The sequence below is a fragment of the Ascidia mentula genome, chromosome 1 (assembly GCF_947561715.1).
Source record: "Ascidia mentula chromosome 1, kaAscMent1.1, whole genome shotgun sequence".
Lineage (NCBI taxonomy): Eukaryota > Metazoa > Chordata > Ascidiacea > Phlebobranchia > Ascidiidae > Ascidia > Ascidia mentula.
Genome location: NC_138566.1, coordinates 23,804,753 through 23,822,878, shown reverse-complemented (window position 1 = coordinate 23,822,878; position 18,126 = coordinate 23,804,753). Strand labels below are relative to the sequence as shown.

At 37.5% G+C, this 18,126-nt stretch overlaps 2 protein-coding genes across 2 annotated transcripts; one reads left to right on the top strand and one right to left on the bottom strand.

Moving 5' to 3' along the window:
- The first annotated feature begins 19 nt into the window (after positions 1–19).
- Positions 20–7,682, top strand: LOC145913489 (alpha-N-acetylglucosaminidase-like). Its single transcript, XM_083001172.1, has 16 exons — positions 20–265; positions 426–517; positions 589–747; positions 1,177–1,332; positions 1,648–1,822; positions 2,009–2,097; positions 2,392–2,568; positions 2,770–2,854; positions 2,942–3,091; positions 3,563–3,729; positions 4,421–4,588; positions 5,627–5,765; positions 6,210–6,362; positions 6,782–6,897; positions 7,137–7,285; positions 7,338–7,682. Exons 1-16 carry the CDS (start codon positions 47–49, stop codon positions 7,397–7,399), a joined length of 2,256 nt encoding a protein of 751 aa, XP_082857298.1. The 5' UTR covers positions 20–46; the 3' UTR covers positions 7,400–7,682.
- Positions 7,679–17,666, bottom strand: LOC145913498 (phosphatidylinositol 3-kinase regulatory subunit gamma-like). Its single transcript, XM_083001184.1, has 14 exons — positions 17,531–17,666; positions 17,322–17,443; positions 16,824–16,936; positions 16,163–16,398; positions 15,612–15,711; positions 14,759–14,891; positions 14,317–14,504; positions 12,453–12,590; positions 12,223–12,344; positions 11,739–11,915; positions 11,451–11,621; positions 10,767–10,862; positions 9,717–9,924; positions 7,679–9,370 (listed from the first exon to the last, which is right to left on the bottom strand). Exons 2-13 carry the CDS (start codon positions 17,344–17,346, stop codon positions 9,735–9,737), a joined length of 1,689 nt encoding a protein of 562 aa, XP_082857310.1. The 5' UTR covers positions 17,347–17,443; positions 17,531–17,666; the 3' UTR covers positions 7,679–9,370; positions 9,717–9,734.
- Between the last annotated feature and the right edge of the window lie 460 nt (positions 17,667–18,126).

The window sequence follows — 18,126 nt, the reverse complement described above, 5'->3', positions numbered from 1 at the left end:
TATTTATTCACTCAGTATCAGAATTTGTTAGTTGGAAACATTGAATATGGTGTTGAAAGCATGCATACTTTTAATTGTGTGCTTGGCGGTTCCTCAAACATGCTTGGCTCGCATGTTTGAAACATTGGAGCCGATTAAAAGTTACACAGCCATAAATGACCAATTAGAGGCAGTGCAAGATCTTGTGAAAAGAGTGGTGGGAGATAGAAGTAATGAAATTAAGATTGCTCTGGTGCCAGAAACAAACTACCAAGACTTTGCACTGGTATGGGATGTAATTGTGCTTTTGTGAGCTGTTTTGACCTATCGGGTTATTAGTGCAGCTTGGTGTGTCTATGGATGATCTTGCTGGTCAAACAGCTCATTATTGGCCCAATGCTTGTATGAGTAATTGTGCTTGTTCGTAATGCTGTTTTTATTGATAGTTGCAATACAACGATGGCATCCTCACCATCACTGGAAACAGTGGAGTCGGCATCGCCTATGGATTTAACCACTATCTGAAATACTACTGCAGGTATTTCTGCAAATATTAATTGCATATGAACGTCCCTAACAATTTACATACTTCGTTCAACAACAATTCAGAAAACAACTGTCTTGGGCTGGAGATCAAATGAGTGAAATTTCAAAGCCTCTGCCACCTGTACCAGAAGCAGGAGTTTTCTTACAAGCTGGCGTGAAGTACAGATATTATCAGAATGTGTGCACTGTGAGCTACTCCTCTGTATGGTGGAATTGGACAAGGTTTTGTGGGAATTGGGGGAAAATACATGTTTATTTAATAATTTGGAATGTTATATAATGACCAACCCTACATTTATTCATTTTTAGCAACTAATTGAGAAACAAAATTAGTTAAATATGTTGGGTCATACACCTTTACATTCACCTTACCGGCCACAAATATTAGGACACACTGAAATCATTTAATTTTTCATAAATAAGAGTTTATCCAATGTGAAAATACATCATCATTGGCAATATTACTCTTTCATGCTGTTGGGTGGTTATATGTTCTACGTGTGATTCCGTTTGCTCAAATGTCACGTTGAGTAAACAAAATTTGCCCTTAGCAAACATAGTTCCCCACAATGCAAGCGTGTATGTTACAAATACTGCTGCCGGGCTTGTCATGAGTGTCAAAACAAACGAAAACTTAAATTTTTTCCTCAGATGGGAGCGCGAAATAGACTGGATGGCCCTGAATGGCATAAATTTGCCATTAGCTTTTACTGGACAGGAGGCGATATGGCAAAGGGTGTACACAAGTCTGGGATTCAGCAAAGAAGACCTTGATGAGCATTTTGCTGGTCCTGCCTTTTTAGCTTGGTTGGTAATTTTTATTCATCTTAAATGACATTTTTTTAAATCTACAAAAACTTTGAACACATTCTAATGAGACGAGTTAGTGACCTCTTCATATAGTTTGCTAATCAGAGTACTTTCTCCATAATATTGTTTCCTTTTCAAACTTGTGTGTCTTATTCAAATTAGAACCAAGAAACTATCATTTAGTCTGTATTTTATGCCACTGTAAACATTGAAATTCCATTTTTCCACAACAACTCACAGTGCCCTGAAAATCATAAAACATCATTTCCCCTTGCCTATGGACTGTTTAGAGTAATCAGTGAATATCAACAGGGGTCGGATGGGGAATTTGAAAGGGTTTGGAGGTCCCCTCCCCGATTCTTGGAAGGAGAGTCAGCTTGCCTTGCAACATAAGATCTTGCAAAGAATGAGATCACTCGGAATGATTCCTGTGCTTCCGGGCTTTGCTGGTCACGTTCCTGCGGCAGTCACAAAAATCTTTCCCAACGTATGAATTGTACTTATTTTTATTTTAGTATTGTTTTGATGTCTTTGTTTTAAATCTAATCATCACCCAAATAAATAGAGAAACTTTTATATTATGTAAAAAATAGTAAAAATGCCCTGTCTTTTTTTAAAACCTAAAATACCAATCCAATAATAGTATATTCATGTATGTTTTTTGTAAACACAGGCTACAGTGTCCAAGCTTGGGCCATGGTCAAACTTCAATTGCACTTATTCCTGTAGCACGCTGCTCGAACCAGACGACCCACTGTTTAGGTGAGAATTGCACACAAAACTATGTATAATCCCTAATTTCCAACAATGAAAGTGAACCAAAAATGATACAATACATTAACTTTGTGGTACATATTGCAATGCAACTTTGTATCAAATAAATATTTGATCTATCAAATTACCCAATTGTAGGACCTGGCACAGTATGAATAAAAGAATGGTTTTCATATACTAAATTGTCCTTGTATGTGGATCTATAAAAATAAGCCCCTGTTTTTCTTTTACAAACCTATGTTTGCCTTGAAATATTTCACAATTGCTCTGGGTTTGTTGCAGAACTATTGGCAGAATGTTTGTGGAGGAACAGATTAAAGAATACAACGGCACCAACCATATTTACAATGCTGACACGTTTAACGAAATGATTCCACGATCGAGCAACGTAAGCTACCTGAGTAAGGCAAGCCTGGCTGTTTACGACGCAATGACGATAGCAGACCCACAGGCCGTATGGTAAGCCTGAATCCATCGTGACTAATTCATACTTTGTGGTTTGTAAAAGTATACAGAATTACATACGTTTCTGACCGTACATGTTGGTATTCCATGAAAAAAACATTAAAAATAATTGAAAAAAAAATTTTTTGAAACATATTTTTTCCTGAAAATACAACCACTGACTTACAACTTATATTCCCACTGACTTTTTTTCAGGCTAATGCAAGGTTGGCTCTTCCACAATGCTCCTTCATTTTGGAAAACCCCACAGATAAAAGCTCTCGTAACGGCTGTTCCAATGGTTCGTATAGTTCGCTCAACCATTTTGCTGATTTCATGTCAGAACACCAATTTTACAAAATACCAAACCTTGCTTTGTCACTCACAGGGCAAACTTTTAATTTTGGATTTATTCTCGGAGTCGTACCCTCAGTTTGAACGAGCAAGCTATTATTTCGGTCAACCCTTCATTTGGTGCATGCTCCACGACTTCGGGGGAAATCTTGGCTTCTACGGAAAGCTGGACACAATAAACACGGTCAGAAACAGCTACCTTCGTTATTATAAATCAGGTTTTCCCGAACTCGGACCCGTGACAAAATGGCGAAAAGGAAAACTTGATTTCGTAAACGTTTGCGATCAAATATCTGGAATGTTTTTGTTCTATAGATGTTATTTGTTTTATGTTTTCCATTAAATTCCGCGCTAACTTGGCGGAATTTGACGTGACGTAAGACTGGGAGGTACGAGAAAAACGGATTTACAAACAGGGGTCCGTTGCCCAAAAAGATTGGGAAAACTGTTATGAATAACTAGAATACAGGGTAGACGTTAAGTCCTTGCAATCGTCACCACTACATCTTTAACTGGTAATTAAGTTCACAAATCAGTAACAGAAAATATTTGCAACACATATTCGCGAATAAATACGAACAGACAGTCGAAAACAGCTCGCCGATGGTTGCGGAGTTCTAGATTAGGTTGTAACACGCAATGTGCCTTTATTTAGAAGCCCCATCAGACTCTGGTTTCTGTGGATTCGACCATGGTAGGAACTGGAATCACACCGGAAGGAATCAACCAGAATTACCTGGTGTACGACCTTATGTTGGAGGCTGGTTACACAGTTCAACCGGTTAACCTCACAAACTGGATCACGGAATACGTAAAGCGAAGGTTGAAAAACTATTCGCATTCTTGAAGCTCGAAAACATGTTTTTCGATGAAGTTTACCAAACGTTTCGTGTAAAATCGTATGTTTTTTACCAATTTGTGACGTTTCAAAACCCTAAGAAATATTTCGTTGATTTTGTCAACTAATTCACATAGTGTACGATTGATCTAGTTCAGTGTTTCTCAAACTTTTTCCCATCACGTACCGCTCATTTGTTTTTTAATACACTGCGTACCACCGTTTTACTATACCATAACTGTTATGACATATCACCAATGAATAACAATGTAGCCAATATCACCAGTTGCTTGGATTTCTTTATTGTGCATTTGTGACGCGATAGTATCAACGTGAAATTGTTGCACAGTTGAATACACGATGTCAGAATTACTTCAACAGTGCAACAATTTCACGTTGATACTATTGCGTCACAAATGCACAATAAAGAAAACCGACATCATGTATTTGCAGCGGTTTTGGCTTCTGCAAAGTGCGGCAAATTGTATGGAGTAGACTAAATCGCGTACCACTTGAAAAGCTCTCGCGTACCACTAGTGGTACGCGTACCACAGTTTGAGAACCACTGATCTAGTTAAAAAGTCACTCCACAAAGTTTGAACGTTCAGCGATTTTGAAAAAGAAACGTCGAAATTACTTGTGTTTGGTAAAAACAATGCGGTATCATCGTTTCAGATACAACAGCAACGATAATTTTGCTATTTCGACGTGGCTAACGATCGGTGCCAGCATTTACAATGACACGACGGTCGGGTTCCCGCAAAAATCACTCATCCGTGGACCGATAGTGAAAAGACCTTCGCTCGTTATTAATCAACTTCCGTACTGGTATGAATATTCAAGGTAAATACATCCTATGTATATATAGACGTGTAATACAACTTGCAACATGGATGGAAATAAAGGAAACATCATTGTGGCAATACTTGCCAAACAACACTCAAATCACCCCTATTGTATTAGTGTTATTGTTTCACAGCAATGATATGTTTCAATTATGAAATTCCTGTTGCTGCCAGCAGGCATATTGCAATTTAAAATGTACTGCTCTTCTGGTATAAAATATACTTGCTGTATTTTTTTGACGTTTCGTCTGCCACGCTACGAAACTTCAATAGGTATTGATACCGCAATTTTAAAGTAAACTACACTAAACATGTAGGGACAAAAAGAAGTTGACACCGTTTGTCACGTGGCAAAGACACCATACACTGCGGGGGGCGTAACAGTTACAACAAATTGTTAAAACTGCCGGAAACAGTTACAACAATTTGTCTTTGTCGTTGACGTTGACGCATCCACTGTTTTTGTGAATGTGAAGCGACTCAAGAAAGAGCCGCTTGGTGTGGGTCGCTTCACATTCACAAAAACAGTGGATGCGTCAACGACAAAGAACAATGTGCTTTCTTTCCGGCAGTTTATAACAATTTGTTGTAACTGTTGCGCCCCCCGCAATGTTTATTGTTTTTGCTACGTGATCAACGTGTCCCCTTTTTCTTTTTGTGCCCCTGAATGTTTTAGTGGAAATTCCTGATGAAGTCTCACCGCATGGCAGACGAAACGTCGAATAAATACAGCACGTATATTTTATGCCAGAAGAGTAGTACATTTTTCAATTGTTGGGCTGTAGGGACAAACCCACTGTAAACCTGACCAGTCGGATCAAGTTGCGCAAAATCGCGCTTCCAGTGAAATTTGAACTCGCAACCCTGGGCATGTTAAAAGGTCTTAGCGGGGCGATACTGCCATGACATACGAAACGGCGCATGATAACTGCGCTAATCCGTTTCATTTACTAGCGGAATATCACAAAGCTGGTGTCCGACTTTAGAAATGTCGTATTGGATCTAATACATGCATATTTTCTACGACTTATTTCAGTTTGGAATCAGCGTGGGATTATTTTTCGAAAGCGCTTCCAAATCTGGGTGACATTGAGACGGTGAGGTACGATGCGGTGGACGTAACAAGACAGATGCTGCAAGCCATTCACCGCATACTCTACTACGCTATGGTCGAGGTAACGACTCCATATTTGACAATTCCTTAGTATTAGATTATTTACAAGATGCGCTTGTTCGAAATGAACTGTAGTATAGGGAATTGGCCGTATTGATACTGGATGTATGTCCTACAATGTATCACAAAATTTACCCTTTATTGTCGTGCATGTTTCTACAAACTGTGCTGTTGCCGTGTATGTGGTGCTAAGTAATATAACAGCCTTTTTCAAGTATTACATGAGGTTCAATCTGGTTTTAAGAAAAGCCTGGTGAAATTTAAGTCTTTGGACAACAAGCGCATCAGAACAAGTCGAAAAAGAACAAATTTGCGACCACGTCAGAAACTTCGTTTTTTTGTCAATAAATAATCTCACCTAGTGGACAAAAAAGTTTTGGAAAACACTGTTCTATATCAACACAAGTACCCGTTAAACAAATCTCCATGACAACTTGTTTTGCAGGAATTCCAGAAACAAAAACACGACACCATGACAACGCTCGGAGAATACATGCTGGATTTATTGGACGATTTCGACCGTATCCTGGCAACCGATTCTCACTTCATGATGGGATGTTGGATTAGAGATGCCAAGTTGTCAGTCGTCGACGCCAAGGTTCGCAATATGTTATATTCCCACTAGGATGATTTGAGAGGCAATTTTGGTATCTTGTAGCGTCGATGCCCATCTATTTACTGTTTTCCAATCAAGTCGTTTTTTTTGCACGCATACTACGCACATAACAATAAACACTAATAGCCATGGATGAATAAAAATATGCAAGTCGGTGTGAACTTACAAATTGTAACACTCACATCATTAAATATATTTGAAAAGGCAACTGACACAAATCAACCTTTATTTTTTATGGTTATAAGTCTTTGCATATAGACATACACACGCAAGCGCATTGGAATATTACAAACCATACAAAATCACACTTGGTCCAAGCTGAAGTTGAATTAAATTTACCGAGCAACGCTCGTGCAGAAAACTTTGCTATTCTTCGTCAATCGGTGAGGATTTTTTTATAGGACGAGGATTTGTTCGAGTACAACGCGAGGAACCAAGTAACTTTGTGGGGGCCAACTGGAGAAATACTCGATTACGCCGATAAACATTGGGCTTCCCTAACCAAGCACTATTATAAGTATGTTTATGGTTTCCAAAGCCCCTATTAAGTCCCACAAATCTTTTGAGCCAATTGTGCACAAGCTGCATGTTTCGCCCCATATTATCATTTCCCATAGTTAAACACGGTAAAAACGACGTCAAATGTTGGTATGTCTAGGCGTTTCTGCTACTTTTTTACTGTAATTTGCCCCGTAATTTGCACATGGCATAAACAGTAAAACTATTTTTAACACAAAAATTGCTTTTCTTGCACAGGCCAAGATGGGCTTTGTTCATTAAGGGACTGAATGAAAGTCTGTGGAAAGACGAACCATTCAACAGCACCAAGTTCGCCGAGGACGTATTTGCTGAAGCTGAATTGCCGTTCGTCGATTCCAGGACGCTATACCCGACAAAACCGACCGGTAATGACGATTAAAAAAAAAAATTCTTCAATAAAACGATTTTTGCCCACAGAAAACTCGATTCAAGTCGCCATGGAGATGTACGAGAAATGGCGACTGTTTTTAGACTTATAATGAACTAATGTACGTCCGTTGCAAGACCTCTTACATCACTATATATAGTACAGCAATCGAAATTTGTCCTCAGCGTTTATCATCAAGATGCATCGCAAATGTTTTTGTATTGATTTTGGTTTGATTCTTATAGAAATTACTCAACTGCACTTACAGTATTAATATCTTTGTTATTTTGCTGTTTTGTTTCGTCTGCGGGAAAGCCCCTCTACGATTAACGAGGCCAATGTCAAAAATCTTTCAAACCCTTAACCGAACGTGCAATAAACTCATAACAACTCGACAGCGTTTTGATTTATTTGTGGATAGCTGCAAGAGACCCGATTACAAACGAAGAAAAAACAGCGCGGAATCAAGGAGCAGTGGAAAAGGCCAAAAACAAAAGTTAGCCAAGAAAGAAACATTTGATGTATCGACCTTCGAATCATCGACAAAGTCGGTGTTAATTGGTCGGAGAGTGGCTCACGTGACCACAGATGCTAAGCAACCGGAAAGTAATGAAAATATTCTCAACCATAGTAGTATCTGTGTGGACAGCCGAGATATTCTTGTTCATGCTTCACAAGCTGAATCGGGTGTAACGTGGCCACTATCACATAGTTGGGCGGTATGAACTTTGTATAATGGATAGAGAAAAGCCGAAATGCACAAGGAATAAGGCAGATTTCAGATTTGATATCCATTATTTGGTGCAAGCTGCTAGAACCCTGGTGCTTTCGGTGGGGTTTTAATAAAGAAATTAACAAAACTCTTGAATAAAATACCGCAAGCACAAAGAAAAACAATCGAGCAGTAAAACCCACGCATCAGTGCATTAACTAGCACAAAACACCTCACAAAAATACTGGTTTCGATATGACGTGTATTGCTTGTATGCATTCGATGAAAGCTGATAATTTATGCCATGAAACTTGGGCCTTGAAAATGCATGCCATTTGTTTAGCGCACATCGGTGAAATTCGCCGGTAATTGTGAAGGAAAAATTTAGTTGATGAAATATATTTATCAGCGGCGACAGAATTAATGCTGGGCTAAAATGTGGTATTGCATCTATTCCAAATATTATTCACGCAGATTTTGTTTTGCAAATAAAAACAAGCCCATCCAACCGCACATACTACAGATCGGATGGCTGAAAATTATCCAAAGCATTCGACCGCATGCTCACATGGGACATGCTTACATTCACAAGGTGGCGCTAGAAAACACCAAATGAAATAAAACGTAAGTGCAAAATTGTCAAGACGAATTGGGGCAGGCCGTGTACAGGTTGAAAACTGTATCATCCTCGGCTGGAGGATGTCGTAACGCATAATCACGTGATCACTTGATGAAGAGAAACGTGAGGTTGTTAGTTTGGATATTACAACACAAAACCCTCACGTGAACTTCTTTAATTTTGTTTATAAGACCTATATAGATACTGTAACTTTCAGTAGTTACTGGTGCACTATTTCAAACAGCCAGTCTGTCTGAAATTGTGCACCAGTAGCAACTGAAAGTTAATACACCTGAGAATGACACGGCGTATTGCAGAAACTAATACTAAAACGGAAGTAACCACTATGCTTTGTTTTCCATTGTGCATCCCCATTTTAAATTTGGTTACAATGGGAACTGGTTCGTATGCTCCTTATACGCTGAAGCAAGATAACAAATACGCGAACCATCTACAGTCGGATAAGGATTGGATTGGCATAATTAATCGCGCAAAGAAAAAGTGACGACATCTTCGACATTTCGGGAAACTTGATAAAACGTCAGCCGGACACTAATCAGAGGTAAACAGATGGCTATGAAGCTGCAGATTATCGACTCGTCCTTCGGCGAATTCCAATCCGTTGTCTGAATTCTTGTGGGTTTTTGCCGTCGACAGTGGAAAGTGCTGGAGGGATTACAGCTTCTATGGCTTTGTTTAGTCATGATTGAACGTCTTTCGTACGCAACGCAACCATCTGTACCCCAGTCGTTCTGTCGTGAATCAACAAAAAATGTTGAATGCAGGTTGGAAAAAAATTCCCGTTTTTTAGATAGTTAGCATAAATATCTGGGGAAAATGTTTTTTTAAAGAACAATTATATTTTAAAGAGGAGTCAGCAACTTTAAAGCCAGTATCCCCGCGTTCCAGTGCTGATTGTTATGGTATATGGTCATGGTCCAACGACAATTTGCAACCACATAAACCAAGCCACTAGTAAGTTGGTACAAATCGGTGACAATGTGGACTTATCACTCACTTCCATATGCAATAATCTCACCATTAACTGCATTCTCATTGCCTAAAATTTTCACTGAAAAGCCAAAACAACGTGCGTACCTCCAGTATTAGCCTGGGTCATCTTCGCCATGCGACACCTAGCGGAGTTTTGAGAGTGGTGTTGAGTCGATCGTTGTGAGGAATAAGTGAGTTGTGTGCATAGTGTAGCACAAGGTCGGTGAGTGCGAGGTGGAGATTGAATGGCTCGGCGAAACCATACCCGTCTGTCGTGTGCTCGATCAGGCAGTGGTGGACTTCCTGGTTGGCTCTGCATCATTTATATACGCCTATTATTCACCCGTGACACATCCCAGTTTCTGATTTGCACTTCATAGATGGAATAGAAAACAATAATTCGTTGTTTTATTACTGCAACAGCTAGAAGGTTATGAAGTTTGTTATGGATAAGTACGATGATGAACACAGGTCGCGTTTGAAATGTATGCTGTATGCCCAGCATTCTAGCTTTGGCATTTCTATTGAAAGGTATAACTCCCAAGTATTTCGCACCTAAGTAAACAATTCTATTTTACAACTTTCGTTAAACCCTTACAACGACCTGAAGGTTCGACAGATTAAAAACCACAGGTGCTAAGGTTGGATCTGAGTATAATATTGACTTAATCTGGTCGTATACGACTGGCGCAGGGGGAAGGCATATTTGTTTTATCCAAGGGGTTCAAAGTACGTAGGCCTTTGAATACTTTAATCTATTGGCAATTATCTCTGTACCAATTCACATTTTTCAGGCCAATATAGATGTTTTTCACTGCACTAACCCAAAGATTTAACTGAAAAGAGATTTAACTGAGATGGCCACTTGTCAGAAAAAGTCGATTTGAAATGTATTTTTTCTGCAACCTTTTGGTGATGAGTTGTCAGTCATTGGACTTTTAACTAGTAAAAACGCCCTTGTGAATTGTAATTAACCTAATTTAAATATGTATAAAACTGAAGACAGAATCTCGGATGACGAGCAAGTATATGAAGATGATACGAAACCGAAAGGAAATTTGAATGCAGGTTAATTTCGTGACGTCACAACCATTTCCAACTCCAAACTATCCCAAGCATTATGAAATGGAAAAGTTACGTGGATTATCAACTTACACCAACGAACACGCGTATGGCGCCCCAGCACCTCCCCTCTTTCTAATAAGGAAAGTTCCGTCCAACATTCCGTACAACGAGTGTTCTGCTTTCCTCCTGAAGACACAATTAAAATGCGTCAGAATATGGCGATTTTTAAACACTGGCGTCTGGCATGCATAGTTGGTCACGATGTTGTTAGATAATAATTGTCTTGCAAACAATGCCGCCAGCTGCTCAAGGCTGTTAATTATTAGCACTTTTGCCACCGACTTGATAATGGACTACAATGTGTTTAGAAATAATTGCAAGCCACTGTCACAGCTTTGTCTTGCACAAGCACACCTCAAATTAGACGCAGATAACCCAGTTATTAACTCCCATTTAGTATTGTTAAACCAAACAACAAGTCTATGTATACTGCTGGAATACATTTGAAGAGAAACAGTGTCATAAAGCAAAGAGTTTTGATCCACATTATTGAGAGGTATTAATAGCGATTTTGGTCGTTAGACATGTATATAGCCATGAACATAAATCTCTTACAGCCCTTCTGTCTGTCACTGAATCATTTCTATTTTGAGTTATAACGTATTCTGGGTTGGTCACCCCGAACGTCCCCCTACCACATGAACAGCAAATCCCTTTTTTTTGGAGTTTCCTGCTCTTTCAAAAGCAAGAACCAGATAATAGTAAAAATCCAACCTGTCATAATCTGGGAAAAACCAGTTGGATTCCACGCAGTGGTCTGGATATCGCTTCTGGAGGTTCACATTATCGGGCATGTGGTAAATTTCATCTTCATCATCTCCGTTGTCGTTGTGTTGGAGTTGTTCGTTAATTCTCTCCTCTGGAACTCTTATCGACCTCATGTGACTGCGAGTAACAAAATTAATTTTATTTTTTAGGTAATTTTTTAATTATTTAGTAATTAGCAATAAATACTTTTGCATTCTTACACATAAAACAGGTTGATGAAAATGTTAAGCTTACGCTATTTTGGATTCTCGCAGTTTTTTCAAGTTCAGCATTTCAGCTTTGTATTTGTTAAGATTTCTATCCAACTCGCGATTGGCAAAGGTTTCTTGGTTCAATCGTGTCTTCAGCTTCTCACATTCTTCAACAATGCTTTTTAACCTCGATTGCATTTTCTTGAAGTTTTCCATCAGCCTGCAATCATTATTTTTTACAAAATTACAATTTTTCTACTTGTCAGAATGAGATGTGTTTGACAGAAACTTCAAGGAGCAATTTTTCCAGTTATAAAAAAGACAAGAATCACACAAAGCTACGATAGCCAGGAAAAATGTCATAAAACCACAGGAATTAGTCTGTTCTAATGGTAATCGACGTCAACACAAATTCTCAAAGAGTATCTGAGGATCTGACACAAAATAATCGTACTAGTGCTAATCTCATCCACTTTTTGTGTATTTTTTGGGGGATATTATAACAAGTTGTTCAAATAAGGCAATACCTGAGCTCATCGTGGGTCCCTCTCGCCTGCTCCATGTAGTTGTTTAACATCGAGCATTGTTCTCTGAACATTTTTATCGTTTCGTCGTAGGCGCTGATAGCACGCTTGGTGATTTGTATGTCCTACACGGTGCACAAAAAAACAATGTTAGACGGAGGTTAACAAGCAAAAAAAACAACAGTCTAATATAAAAGTTATCAAGAGTTTCAATTTCAACAAACTACACAAACCTGTTGCCTGGTTGTATAATGGTTGTACACCTCGTGGTAATTGTGGCTGGTTTGTATGTACTGTTGATCGACATCTTTAAGAGATCTCCATAGTTCATCCATTGTCTCTGGTGGAAGGTTTTCAGCAGCCTGCACAGGATTATAAAGTTTAGAATCGTTTATCGTTTCCATGTAACAGTGCACAAGACGAAATAAAACACCTCTTCTGAAGCAAATAATTATATACTATATTTTAATATATTTTTTCCATAATTACAGGAGTAGAAATGTTAGATAAAGACACTGGAGCAGTTTATTGTGCTGTGTTCAGTGCATAAAATGCAAGTTCATGCCAAGAGATGATCAATTGTAATTTGGTTGAGGTTTTTAGATCAACGAAAACCGCAAGGGAAACAACACTACGAAACAAGATTAAACAGCGGAAGCCTGGAAACCACACAAACCAGCCATCTTGTATTTACATACAGTTGATTTGTATACAAAGATTCAGAAATATATGCCAAATAGATGCAAAAAATTCTATGCCTGTTTGTCACAGCTGGATTATATGCTAAGCTTGCTAGTTAGCAACAATAGCATCTACAAAATGCTGAGTGATTTTCAGCAGTGAATTGAAGATGTTTCCAATATTCATATACAAAATTGTATTTTTGCTGATAGTAACAATGGATATCAAATGAATACAAATGCCAGAAAATAGCTTGTTGGTTATGGTCAACTGTATTTAACGACAAAGCCACCCAAGACTAACAGAAAGTAATGATCATGATCAAATAAAATCCATCAGACATGTAGTTATAAATGAGCAAGTTATATTAGTCCATAACTACTTTCACTTTTGTCAGCAATTGAATGAACAATGTAAGTTTAATTACCATACCATGTTTTTGTACATAGGAATAAATAGTTCATTGGGACAATAGTTAACAATAAAAGTGATTTATTTCAGTTCTTGACTGAAGACATTTTGTAGAATTTGGCTAATTTTTGAAAAAGGGTATTGAAACTACAATTTTTTCGGAAAATTACCACATCTATTACCAGAAAATCTAAGAACAGGGTTAAAACAAAAAAATTTACAAAATATATTTGGAAGTTCAAACTGCCGATTGAAAGGTTTTTTTAAAGAGATATAAATCCAGGCCATAATATTTTATATCCAATATCTTCAGTAGATTAAGGAACATTCACAATCAGTATATAGACCAATGGTGTACAATTGTTAGTGCAGTAACGCAAAGGCAGATGTGTGACTAATTGCCGGTAAATGCTCAACAAAATTTTATTGTAAACAAGTTGTCATTGTGGGATGTTAATGCATTCTTAGTAACGTCAGCAACAAACCGCTGATGCTTACTGTCTGTGAATTGCAACTATTCACTGAACTGAATGCCAATGGGACAGCCTTTTGAAGGTGAAACTGTAGGTTTTCGAAAACTTTGTTCTTGATTTTAAAACTGCATTGGCAAACAAGTATTGACGTAGTGTTTAGATGTTGTGTGGGCGTTTTAATATGCAAATCAATGACATTTATATTTTTTCTATGAAACCGCATGTGTCGTCAGTTGTTTTCTTCTTGTGTAACGTTGAAGTATGACGAACCAACATATCAATGACAAACCCAATGAGGTCATTATTCAAAACAAATATTTCTCAGCCTAAAATGGACAACAAAGTGGCAAACAAAATTTAAGTCCTACCAGAATTCAACCTAACTACATGATATATAAATACAGCTTCACAAAAGGCATTCATATGGCCAGAAATGACACAATTATGTCCAATTATTCATAGAAAATGTTTAACTAAATACATCAGACAGGTAAGGGGCAAATCAAACACAGTATGTCCTCATTTTGCCATACAAAAACTGAAAACATACTTGTCTGCTTGCCGGGAACTGTAGCGTTATATCCAGTTCTGGATTGTACACACGCAACGATTCTTGACGGTAATGGTGAACTAAGTCAGTGACTGAGGAAAAGCTGAACGGATCAGAAAAACCATACTTCCCATTGCGATGTCCTATCCTGATTAATTTATTGTTGCCACCTAAAACAACAACATTTTTGTGGTTTGAGAACGTATATTGAAGTTTGTCTATCAAAATTGTAAAAACACAAAATACAATTAAGCAATTTTCATATATTCAATTAGGTATTTTTAACATTTGACAACAACCAGCAAATTTTTTTTTTTGGAAAAGGGTGCTAAAGCTTGTGTCTTAGATATAAAATATTTTAGAAAAAATCTCACAAAAGCAATGCCAGCTTACATATGGGCATATTAGTGTTGCTATTTCCTACCTTTTCTTAATGTAAGAGTGTATTCTCCTGGGTTGTTTGTGGAGTTTCGTACAAGGAAAGTTCCGTCAACCTCATCACACAGCCTTGAATTGACTTCATCCCTTGAAACATTTCCCCAATACCACTCCTGGTCCTGCAATACCCATAGTGTCATCACAGTTTAAAGTAATTTGCTATATTTTATCTTTGTTTGGACATAAAAGCTCTGTAACAACTGCCCACCACAAACACAAAAAGAAACGGGGTTCCAGGTACGAAGCAAACTGTGTTTATGACAAAAAATGCAAAACCACTATCATTTTTACTGTTGGGGGTTTGGTAGATGTATATTAAGTATATATCTTTCTATTTGATATTAATAAATTTGATGACAAATATTAAATCTCAGGATTGATTTTATTACAGAATCAATAGCAGCGTTTAAATTATTTCTAGAATGTTGTTTGAAAGGCAATGACATTAACAAGACAATGCATCATAATAAATTGTTACTGGCGCTGCCAGGCATATTTTTGTTGCTTAATACCGCTTTTCTGGCAATCGATAAAAATAAAGTTTGCCAGAAGAGCAGTATTTAGCAGTACAATACATCATGTTACTAACTAGGCAATAAAACATGGCGCAAAATAAATGGTTATCAGACACTGTATGAAATAAAACATTACATATATCTGTGCTTTAATCACATCCTCAGATTAAAACAAATTATTGGTGTAAGTGTGTCTGAATACACCTGAAGTCTTAGGCCTGATTTTCATACAGAATCAACACTAGTGTTTCAATTATTCCTAGAATATTGTTAAGGAGGACAATGAAGCAAACAAGACAATGCATCATGTAAACTTGTCTGTACCTGTAGCGGTAGTCCAACTGAAGTTGAATGGTGTGGAGAGGGTTGTGGGGAAACTGAGGGACCATTTTTTAAAGAGACAGGTATGTAGTTGGATGTGGGCCTGAAAAATTATTATGTCATTAATTTTGCTATATTCCTGAATAAAGCAAATACTTTGGAATAATCTATGTTTAATGAAAATGCAGAAAGTTCGGTTAAGTCTATCATAGGCATTACTTTTATTATATATATAGCAATAATTTACAAAGACATTTACCAACAAAAAGCACAGAGCAAAGAGTTTGATGAACACTTTCTTAAGCTGTTTCACTTGTATGTTTCATAGTCTTTACCAAAAAATGACACTTTATATGCAGATAAATTTGTATAAAAGACACTTTCACCCAACACTTGATCATGCCTTGACCCACATCAGCGACAAAAAGTCACCACTGTGCAGTTTTTCCATTGTACATAATCACATGCCACATTAGGGCATTTCCCAAAAGCGGCTGACTACAAAGCTTATCAGCACAACGTCGTGCCCTGTCAGAGCTTCTACAGAAACTTACTGATGTTGAGGGTAGTTATCTATCCTTGGTGGTATCGGTGGAGCATCTTCGATATCGCTCTCACTGTTTTCCAACACTGGTTCGAGCACATTTGGAAGGGGGGTAGGAGGAGGTGGAGGTCTTTGTGGTGGGTTTCGAACTTGCACGAACTCAACAAACTCGGCAGGAATATATCCCGTTTCATTTGTTCTTTGGTTGGTTCCATACAACCAACCTTCTGGTCTTTGCTCTGTACCCTGATGTTAATTACAAGTTTAAAAATAACTAGGAAAAAAACAATAATAGAAATGATACTGCAGCTAAATTTGAACTGGTGGGCTGCCGCTAGACAACCTTATTGGGAGTTTGTGTGTAAAGCTGAAAACACCCATCAAATACACAGCTCTTATTTCAAAAATATGTTTCACCTATAAAGCGGCATTGTCAGTTTCTGTGACTTATTCAAAAAATAAAATAGATTATATTTGAACTAGTCATATATTTCTTTTACTTATTTAAATAGAATCCATATTATATTTCTGAATAAACTACAGAAAATATCAACTTACATAGAGCTGTTTGTTTGATCGTTAACTAACCAACTAACAAAAGTAAACATCAGTGTCTTTGTATATACACAGAAGGAATTAGAAATTCGAGTATTTAATACGTCCACACTCACTGAGAATTTGAAGACAAATGGCTTTTTTACAAAAATCATGTCTCTAACTTGGCAACCAATACATCTCTCATGATCTTGTGGTTCATAGTTCGCAATCATCCGATATTCAATACCTGCATTAAAAAAAAACATTTTGACTTTCGTGAACTAAATGGTAATTTTTTTTTTTTACTTTTGCAACACAACAATACATTTAGCTTTGCAATATGGCAAGATTGTAAACTTGGTAGATGTGCTGGGGTTTGTTTTCTTCAAACATTGATTGAACAAATTTTGCATGGACCAGCCAACATTTATCGTATACTTTTGCATTGGTCAATTTTACTTTGCGGATTGGCAACAAAGTTTTGAAATAATTTTTTCCAATCAGATGATTGCTCAGAATGTGTATAACAGTTATTTTTACAGCTACAACATTACAACACATTCTGCTTTATGATAAGGCACTGGAATATTAAAATTAATGTAGTTTGATAGACTACTAATATAATTACTTACCGGATGATTGTTGATGGGGATACATCTCCGTTTGGTGTTTCGTTTATTGGTAGCAGGAGGTATTTAAGTTACTATTCACATTATTATTGATTGTTTGAAACAGTAGCTGAGGACCCCTGGACCTTAAAACAAAATTAAACACTTTAATAACTTTATTATTGAATGCATTTCTTATTTTCATATTTTATAAAAGCACTATTTCACCTTACCTGTAAGCAAAGTTGAAAAAAAACAAATTTTAACCGTTTAAGTACAATTTATAAAATAAAGCCGTGGCAATGGACAAACTAACGTTATTTGAAAACGTGACAGAATTGCTACCTTGTCTTCTTCTCGTTCTCACTTCCCGCAAGCAACACTTCGTTCGCAGCAATACGTGCAAGCATTAAAATCGCACACGTAAAAATCTGCGACGTTCGCAGTTTCGTCACCACCTATTTCGTGCGCAGAATTTCACAAAAGCGTTTATACGCGGCTGCCTGAGACTATCAAGCGTGGTTGTTTATTTTGGAACTTCCTTATCCGTTTGCACTGATAGTCGGGCTTCCAGCTTGTTTGTTAGTTTATAGGTATATGGTTGCTGTTACTTCTACACCACTCCTAAAGACCAATTATTCGGAACACCGTCAAAAATCTAAATTACAACAAAATCTAAATCTACCTAGCTATAGAGGGTACTAACTGAACCGTAACTGATCCACTTGTTACCAGAGACTACGTGTGGCCAACGGGAGAGTCATCTCCGACTACCATCATTGTTTTAAACAAGCTACTATTTTGAATCAGTAAAAATTACTTGAAAGTT

Excerpts from the sequence above, each read along its gene's own strand:
- LOC145913498 (XM_083001184.1), bottom strand. The coding sequence starts at position 17,346 with ATGTATCCCCATCAACAATCATCCG. Across the intron at positions 12,591-14,316 it reads AAGTATGTTTTCAGTTTTTG|CCTGTGCAGGCTGCTGAAAA; the intron begins TATGGCAAAATG and ends AAACTTTATAAT. Across the intron at positions 11,916-12,222 it reads GGGACCCACGATGAGCTCAG|GCTGATGGAAAACTTCAAGA; the intron begins GTATTGCCTTAT and ends TAATGATTGCAG.
- LOC145913489 (XM_083001172.1), top strand. The coding sequence starts at position 47 with ATGGTGTTGAAAGCATGCATACTTTTAATTGTGTGCTTGGCGGTTCCT. Across the intron at positions 1,823-2,008 it reads TCACAAAAATCTTTCCCAAC|GCTACAGTGTCCAAGCTTGG; the intron begins GTATGAATTGTA and ends TTGTAAACACAG. Across the intron at positions 5,766-6,209 it reads TCTACTACGCTATGGTCGAG|GAATTCCAGAAACAAAAACA; the intron begins GTAACGACTCCA and ends CTTGTTTTGCAG.